Source organism: Apis mellifera, linkage group LG5 (assembly GCF_003254395.2).
Source record: "Apis mellifera strain DH4 linkage group LG5, Amel_HAv3.1, whole genome shotgun sequence".
In the NCBI taxonomy this organism is placed as follows: Eukaryota; Metazoa; Arthropoda; class Insecta; order Hymenoptera; family Apidae; genus Apis; species Apis mellifera.
The window spans coordinates 408,651-419,348 of NC_037642.1; the positions used below are offsets into that span (position 1 = coordinate 408,651).

The window sequence follows — 10,698 nt, forward strand, 5'->3', positions numbered from 1 at the left end:
ATTATACAATAATTATAATATTATATAATTATATAATTTAATATTAAACAAGATATATAAAATAAAATAATTGTTTTAAATGTATTTAAATATATTGTTTTAATATTATTTTATCATTCTATCATTTCTAATAACTATTCATTATTTTTAATCTTTCTTTTATTGTAAAAATTAAGACTAATGTAATATTGTTATTTTATTATATTTTTTAAATACTTAATAATAAATTAATATAATTTTTTATTTTTCTTAATATGGATATTATAAATGATGATATTCGATTTTATTTAATTTTATAATTTTATACATTAAAAGATTAACTTTATATCTATTTATAATCAGTAACTTTAAATTAATAACAAGGCTCTTACTATTATTGATCCAATTATCAAGTTTATTATGATTTAATTTAAATATTTATGTTTAGATTTTATATTTGGATAAAGTTCTGAAAACTTTTCCAAGTAATTAATTGACATTTTAATGGAGTTCAGAGAACTCCATTAAAATTTTAATTATTAAAATTTTATTATTATTATTATTAAATTTTTATTATCATTTTAGTTATTTATTAGTTCTTAAAATATTAATAAAAAACTTCCAATATTATACATTGAATTTTACTTATATAGACATGATTAAAATTTATTGTAAAAGTTGACATCAATACATTGTAAAAGTCAATACATTGTAAAAATATCAGTTATCGTCTGATAACTGATTTCTATAGGGTATCGTATATAAAATTTTTAATTATTTTAATAAAAAATCGCAAGTATATCCAATATTAATCCAATACCGAATATAGAATCATTTGTATTCAAAGCGAACTGAAAATAATAATAATTATCACATCTATATATATATCAATAATAATTATATAATAATAATTATTATAATTATCATATCAAATGTTTTTTTTTCCAAATTGATTTTTTCTATTCTCATTTATATAATATATCGTACTTAAAATTTTGATAAGTCAAATGTGTTTAATTTTTTGAAAATAAAAAATCAGATCATTACGATTACAATAAAAACTGCTATTATAATGTAATTATTGTATATTAGTAACAATTTGGATAATTAGCATTTAATATACAATTTTCAATGTATAATACCGAAACTTTTTTATCAATTCAAAAATTAATAATTATTTGAAACTGAAATGTGAATGAAATAAAATTTTATAAAAAAAAGTTTATTTATTACCTTTTAAATTTTGTAAATTTCAACTGAAGTCTTTCAATTAAAGTTCAGAATATGATTTATTCTTTTTTGAGGAAAAATTAAAATGAAAAATAATAATAAAATCTTTCATACAATTTAAATTTTTCTCTTTGCAACTTATAACTTTCATATTTTTTAGAATTAGAATTTTTAAATCAAATACATAATTTCGATGGACAAACAAATTATTATTAATAATTTATTGTTTACAAATTAAAAATAAATTATTAAATATTTATGTAATTATTAGAAAAATGGTATTAATATATATAATAAATGTCTCAATAAATATGAAAACATTTTTAAAAAAATAGTCCTTATATTATTATATGTTATATTTTCAAATAATAAATAAAAAATTAATCAAATATTGAATACTTCAAAAATTAAACTTCATATTTTTTAATACAAATGCATCTTAGTTTTGACTTTTCCATATTATTATGTACATATTATTGTTGATTAAAAATAAATGATCTAATCATATTTATACATTTAATCTAAATTATATATATATATGTAAAAATATTTATTAAAGAGATAAAAATATATAATAATTATAAATATAATATTATAGTACATGGAATATTCCATTATTAATATGTTGAAAAGAATAAATTTTTTATATATGCAAAATAATTTTATACATATTCATATAGAAATATTTTTATCAATAATTCATTTGTATTTAATCAGAAATTAATTCAGAAATCAATTTCATTTGTTTCAGTTGTTGTAGTTGAAAATTTTTTAAAGATTTATTCGAAAACTCAAATAAAAAGTTGTATAAACATTGTATATAATTTCTTTATATTCTCTTTTCTTATGAACATTTTTGCATAGTAAAAATATATATCATAAAAATAATAAAATATATATCATAAAAAAACATAGAAATATAAACATTCTAATATATAATAGTATATTATACAAAAAATAAAACTATATTTTTGAAAACCTTTGATCGTTAATCAAAACGAAATTTAAAATAGAGAAAAAAAAAATGGATCTTAGATCTAAAATTTTAGTTTTAGGGATTTATTATTTTCTAAGATAGTACAAAATTTTTAGTATATTGAAAAAATGTTTTATCTTTTGCAATATATAACTTTTCATATAATAACTTGTACAATATTTCTTATTCAAGTGAATAATTTTTTATTGATATTTTATATAAAAGATGAAATTAAAAGATGATAAATCTTTTTTTATTACAGTTAAATTAGTATGTTTCAGTACTTTTTTACTGGATCATTTTTATTTCAATAAGAGTCATTTTTTATTCCAATTATATTTAATAATATATTTTATAAATAATCAAAGAAAATATATTTGTACTGAACAAAAAAAATATTATATATTATTTTACAAATGATATGAAATAAAATATTATAGACACAATATTCATATTGCATTGATCTAATAAAAATAGTTTTGACAATATTTATTAATGCTAGGAGTAGTATTACTAAGATAAATAATATATTTATTCTTTCTATTATATATATTATATTAATTATAGAGATTATATAATTTATAAAAATCATAATATGAGAATAATGTAAGATTATCAGATATATAAAATAATATTGTATATAAATATATATTAGAATATAAATACTTCTATTAATATTGAAATGTTTATAAAATATAAATTTCTAATATTATAAGTTAATAATATTAATTGTTGAAATATAAATACTTAATTACAGTGAAAGAAATAATATTATCGAAATAACTTGGAATAATTTCGAATTTTATATATAAATATTATATTTCTTACATGGTAAAACTTATTTCGATATAGTATTATTAACTGTATTAACTGTATAACTGTATTAACTGTAAGACAACTCAAGAAAAATTTTCATCATATAAAAGATATTTGATGCATATATACATACATATCAATGAATACATATGTTATAAGCAATTTAATATGATTAATTGCTGAAAATAGCTAAATTAGTATTATATAATTAATAAAATAGTATTAACAAAACAGTGTCTAATTCTATCTACATTCTATCTAACATTCTATCTAACATTTAATTTAATTAATATTTAATTCTTTAATCAAGATTATTTTTTTAGAATTTAAATTATAAATATTTCATATTACAATATTCAATCATATTATTTTCTTTTAATTAGTTTGCTTCTAATTTAATTGAAAAGTATAGTATAAATATTTATGTATATAATATATTGTATTTATATAAAAATATGTATGTAATTTTATCAGATATTATAGTTATTCAATCAATTTGTGATTATTTTAAAAATGTATGTATATATGCATATATATCTATATATTTTAATTTTTTAATACATATATTGTAAATATAAAAGAAAATAAATGTGTACAAAAGAATAATGATTGAGAATAATAATAAATGATTAAATTAAAATTACACATTCTAATTGCTTGTGTCATATTCCAGTTGAAACTTAACTTTCTTTTGTATCTTTAGTAATGACTTTAAGTCTCATGGCTTAAAATCAATTTAAAATAGCATTTTTTAAAAATTTATTTTAAAAAATTAAAAAAATTTTTTTTTAAGTTAGAGAATATTATTCAAAAATTAAATTTTGCTTTAAAAGATACAAAATTTTTTATTTTTGTTTTTTGATAATGCATTTATATCCAAAATATAAGTTTATTAATATCAGGAAATCATTTTATTAAAAATTATAAGTATATACCATAATTATAACATAATTTAATATTAATCTAGATCTATTCCTTAGATGTATCTTTTTACATTTTTTGATAAAATTGATAAAATTAAAACATTTAATTTCAATAAACAAAAGTTTAATTAACAATAATATTTCTTATAAAACATATAGGAAACTAGAAATCTGCATTATCAACGTATTGGCATTTATTTTTGTTATTACGTCTATGTCATCGCTATAGCCAATTATACATTCACATTAATTGTATATGAAACAATTATTAAAGTAAGCCATAAAATACATATTTTTAAATACTTATAATTTTTAATAAAATGATTTTTTAACATGGATATGTTTAGATTTTATTTGTTAAGTATTATAAGATAAAAAGAAATTAAATATTAGATAATACAAAGGAGAAGTAAAAAAATTTTATGTTTTCAAAAAAAAGTTCAATCTATTTAAATATGCATATATTTTTTCTTACATGCTTAATATTATATTTAATTTAATATTAAATATTTAATAAAAATAGATTTATTTTATTAATATTTAATTTATAAAACTATTTTATTTATAAAATATTATCATTGGTAAAATTAATTTTACTTTGAAATTATTTAAAAATAAGTAATTTTAATTGCGTTTATTTACAAATATTTTGCTTACCTTGTATCTTCTCGGTTTATATTTTCTCGGTTGGTTTCCAGTTAAAAGGAAATTATCTTCAGGTAGGAAATTTTTCTTTTTTAATGATGTTTTTTTTAAATTATGTTTTTTTTTCTTCTTTTTTCCATGATGAAATAATTTATCGAAAATTTTCATTTCAAAATTACCGATATTGAAGATCTCTCAATAATGATTTTCGTCGGTAACTATACAAAAATATTTATATTACGATTATATAATATTATTATATTATATTATATTAAGCTAAGATATTAATATTCAGATTATTACATATATTGCATATTTTAGATGAAAATTTGTAGAAATTCACAATTATCAAAATCAGGGAAGTAATAAGTTCAAAATAAAATAAAAATCAAAAATAATAAAATTACATTTAGTTACATTTGTTTTGTTTATTTTGGAAATTAATCAAGTAATAGCTTATTTCCAACTAAATGTCACTAAATAATTCATAGAATAAAAATAGAATAAAATTTTATTCTTTGAAGTTTATTTTTGAGAAAATAAGATTGGAATTCATCAATAATGCATTTATTTAATTATATATTAATAATTTTTTATTATTATTATTTAGTGTTCATCAATATGTTTCAATTTAATTTTTTACTAATTATCCAGTTAGCAAATAATCAAATTCACATATATTTGATAAATATTCAAATTTGATTTTTTTAAAAACAAAAATTTTAATTCAATTTTGTTATTAAAATTGATTTTTATGTTATATTAAACTATATTATTTCTGTGACTTCTATTTATAGTAGAAATTTTGATTTATTATTTTAATAATATTTTTTCATTAATTTTTGTTTATTAATTTTGATATTATTAAAATACACTACTAGATTATATATAATGTATTTCTAGTGTAAAAATAATTTAATTAAATTAAACTTACTTCTAATATTTAAGTAGAAAAAATATCCGATTGAAATAAAACGAACACTAATTTATAGACGAACAATGAAAAATATACAGAGGAACGATTCGAAATGTGGGCGGCTTCGTAACTCGCTTATCGAAACGGGTGTTGCTGATATCAGATGAGCCATGGAATCAGTATAATTCATTGGTCATCGATCGATCTATCGACCGAATGAAGCCTCAGATTTGTAAACTGGTTTCATATTCTTTAAATTATGCGTTTTGCATTATTTTTTGCGTATTTATTTTTTATTAAATGAGAAAAAAATATAATAATTAAAATGAATAAACTCAATTTGTAAAAAACAAACTTGTAAAAAATTTAAAAATTAAAAATTGAAATTTTTTAGATTATTCGTAAAATCATTGATATTGATATTTATTTAATTTTTACTGCTCTATCACAATTCATATATTTTTATCCATTATTTAACTTAAAAATAAAAAGATACATTTTAGAGAATTTGAATATATATATTACTTTATATTATATTATATATTTTATATTATATATTATATTACTTTATATTATTACTTATATAACAAATTATTTATAATTATAGTTATACTATTTAAAATTATTAATTAAATTATTTTTAAATAAAAAAGATTATAATAAATTATAATTACATATAATTATATATAATTACATATGTACATATATATTTTATATACATTAAATAATTTTTATGAGATATTGATATAATTAAAAGATTTATTTTCAATGAAATTATAAATATATTATAATTAATTATAAATATTTATAAATGTAATTTTATTTATAAACTTTGAATATATAAAATATTCCTCTCTTGAAAAAATAAGAAAAAAAATTTTTGAATTCTTTTCATTTTCAATTCTTTTATAAATACATATAAAATATATATGATATTTAAAGTAATTGAATGATAATATAAATTAAAGAAATATTTACATGTTTCTATTTTTATAAAGATTGGATTTGAAAATTATTATAGATTAGGCAGTAAAAATTTAATAAACAACAAAATATTGCTATTTGATAGTACAAATTCTTTCAACAAATATAAAAAATAATACGAATTTAATTCTGAAGAATACTAATAAGTAATAAATATTCTTTCCATCATTGATATTAAAATCATTATATACTATCGACTAATTATTTGGAGATCTAAGAAACTAAAAATAAGATCAAATTCATGATCAAATTCGACGAATTGAAAATTGTCAATATCATATACATTGTCGAATAAAAAAGAAATTCTTATTATTATAATGTTGCTTTAAAAAAAAAATAAATAAATATTAGTATATTATATGTTATTATAAAAAAAAGAATGTTTATTGAATTTTTTAAAAAGATTAGAATGTTCTTAGAAAATTCTTCATTTTCTTGAAAACATTAATTAAATTATTCAATAAGCTTTTAAATATAACAAAATCATTAATAACAGATGCAAATATGGATACAATCGCTAGCAAAGTCTGTCATGTAAATATGTATTTATTCAATATACTTCATTTGCTACGATAATTTATAAGCTTATATATATATGTATTTTCTTTATTTCCAATAGTCGATAATATATAATGGCTCTTAAAGAAACTACAAATTAAAATATGTGAAAAACAACGAAAAGTAATAATATAAAGATGATTATACATTTATTTAAAATATAATATTTACGTATATTTAAATTTATTATTAATTTTTTAAATTATAATTTATTTTAAAATTTTTAATTTAAAAGTATATATATTATTTAAGTGTTAAATACTTATTAAATATTCTAATCTTTTGTAAGAATTTTATAAAATTTAGTTAATTTTATTCTTTTCATTGATATTCATAATGTATATTTTATGTAAAATATAAATATTATGTTAATTAAAAATAAATATGTTAAATAAATATAAATATATATAAATTGACATACTGTCAATTAAATAAAATATAAATAAAAAAATTTTTTTTAATAAAATCATTACATACATATATAATTAAATAAATCAATTGAAAATATTGATTTTAATTATTTTTTAAATATTTAGCTTGCAAAATAATTACTTATATATATCTCATCTATAAATAATTATATCTCATTTATAAATAATTATATCTCATCTATAGTTAATTATACATTTCTTTTCTAAATACTTATTTTTACTGTTTCAAATGTATATTATATACAAGATATCTCAAAAATTTTAAATTTTTAATTTTTTTTTTAAATTATTGTCAAAAATTAAAAAAATCTTTAAAAATTTCTTTAAAAATATTAAAACCAATATTCAAATTTATATATTTTTAGTTTTGAAATTAAATTAAATTTAATTGCATTATAGAAATAATATTAAAATAAACAATGAATTTTATAATATGATGATTACATATAAAATTAATTTTTCAAAAATTGAATGTATTATAAATATATTCATATAAATACATAGTTTGCTATTTAGTATTTATATGAGTAAATTTGTTTATTGCAATGAAACAGTTAGTATAATTACAATAATACAATTATAAAATTAATATTACTTCTTTAATAAATATTTCTTTCCTTTTTAGTATGGACAATATTTATATTGTAACATAAATAAAGATTTTTACAAAAACTAAGTTTAGAAATGAAAATCCTAATATACAATTGTTCAAAAATATTTTCTTTCATTTAAGAAAAGTTGTTTAAAACAATAGTAAATATGTAAATATATATATATATATATATATTTATATATATATATATATATATATATATATAATATAATAATATATATATATAATATATATATAATAATATATATATATAATATATATATATAATATATATATAATAATATATATTATATATATATATATATATATAAATATATATATTATATTATATTATATTATATATATATATTATATTATATTATATATATATATTATATTATATTATATTATATATATTATATATATTATATTATATATATATATATTATTTATATATATTATATTATATATATTATATATATTATATTATATATATATATATTATTTATATATATTATATTATATATATATATTATTATATATATATATTATATATATATATATATATATATATATATATATAAATACTATTATAATATATATATAATATATAATTATATAATAACATATAATAAATAATTATAATATATATATATATATAATATACATATGTAATAGTATATATATATACATATATAATAGTAATTATATATAAATATATAATAGTAAATAGTACTACTAAATAGTACTACATATTATATAATAATAACTACATTTTTTTGTTTCTATAACATGATTTTTTAGAAAATAAATATAGAAAAATTTTAATATAATCATATAATTTTTTTTAAATAATAAATATAATTCTTTTTTACTCTTTTTAATATAACATATTAATATTTTAATGTATTTCTTTTTTATTTACATATCTTATAGTAGTTTCACAATAATAAACATAACAGCTATAATGTCGTCAAATAGTTATTAAATATAACATTGATATAAATATAATGCTTAGGAAAAATAATACAACATATCGAAAAAATAATTTTATTTATTTATTTATTTATTTTTTTTACGACACTGTCATGCAATTTATTAATTAAGTTTAGAAAGTTATAAGAAAAAAAAATGTTTGTAAATTATTCGTGTAATTTATAGAAAAAATTTTATTTGCTCCAATATTACTAAACATAAATGAATATATTTTGAATGATGCTAAAAAAGTATTGAATGTAAAAATCATTTATGAATGTGAAAACGTAATAGAAATTTCTTCAAGTAATTAAATATTTTAATTTAACATCGGAGCGATACAAAATTACTTTTATAAAAAAATTTGCTCTTAAATTTCTATTTAAGTCATGCAAATATCTCTTAAAATTATTTTAAATATTTATATTAATATAACATTGAGAAACTGGGTAGAGAATAATTTAATTTCCAAAAAAATACAATCATTTAATTACTTTTTTTTATACAAAATTATTTTTTATACAAAATAATATCAAAAAAATAAATTAGTAATGTTTTATTTATCTAAAAAAAAATATTTTTCATTATTTTGTTTTTTACAATATTCAATATACCAATTATATATATTATATTTTTATTTAAACAATAATTGCTGTCCCAATTTCTCTAATATAATTAATTAATTATAATTATAATATTAACATAATATTATAACATAAAAAACATAACGAAATTTATGTTAACAAAATATATTAATAAAATTTAACAAAATAATTTTAATATATTTTTATTTTTTTCTTCTTTTTGAAAAAATTAAAAAACCTATCATCATATGAACTGAAAAAGTGCACAACATGTCATGATGACCAATAAGCTTTCGATACTTTCTTAAAAATAGTACTTACAATCTGTTGATACATTAATACGCAATATTGCGAAGAAGAATTCTCCTATAATATAAGATGATATACAATGATAGAATGAAATCAATAGAATAATTTGATTTCTAATGGAATCGTAATTTTTTTTCTTTTCTTTGATATAGGTCTTGTTAACAGTAATACAGTCGTATTCGCGATTTTCTATGAACACGTTATATCAACACAATAAAATATATGTGCATATAACTACTTAAGAATTATTACAGAACCGCTATTCTTTATCGTTTACAATTATATATTTGCATATATGTAATATATATAAATATAAATATATATATGTGTGTATGTGTGTGTATGTATGTACGATGTTTTAAAAATAATAATACAAATAACAAATATAAAATTCCTCGCCTTAAGATTGAAGATTTATTTATTAAAATAATCTTTCTTTTTATTTTTATGTTATTATTATTATATATATTTTTATAATACTATTTATAATAATTTATAATAAAACGAAATACTGAGCATTCATAAAATATTAAACAATGTTCTCAGACACATTCTTAAATTGTAAACATGCTTGAAGAGATTTTTATTTGAAAAAAATTGAAAAATTGAAAAATTGAAAAATATTTTATATAAAAAATTATTCATTTATTTCACATTTATAATGGCGAATAATTTTATATTTCTCGCTTATGCCATTCTATTTTCGGCACATTCTAATATGTACACACATATATATATATATATATATATATATTCGTGCGCGCGCACGCGTATATATAT

At 15.2% G+C, this 10,698-nt stretch overlaps 1 protein-coding gene across 4 annotated transcripts in view; it reads right to left on the reverse strand.

The window, feature by feature from the left end:
- LOC725098 (tight junction protein ZO-2) overlaps positions 1–4,752 on the reverse strand; it is an 18,042-nt gene extending 13,290 nt beyond the window's left edge. For all 4 annotated transcript variants that reach the window (XM_026441093.1, XM_006572332.3, XM_026441094.1 and 1 more), the window contains exon 1: positions 4,582–4,752. In XM_026441093.1, the coding sequence (XP_026296878.1) occupies positions 4,582–4,737 (156 nt within the window). In that variant the 5' untranslated portion in view covers positions 4,738–4,752. The remainder of the gene's footprint in view (positions 1–4,581) is intronic.
- Positions 4,753–10,698: the final 5,946 nt, after the last annotated feature.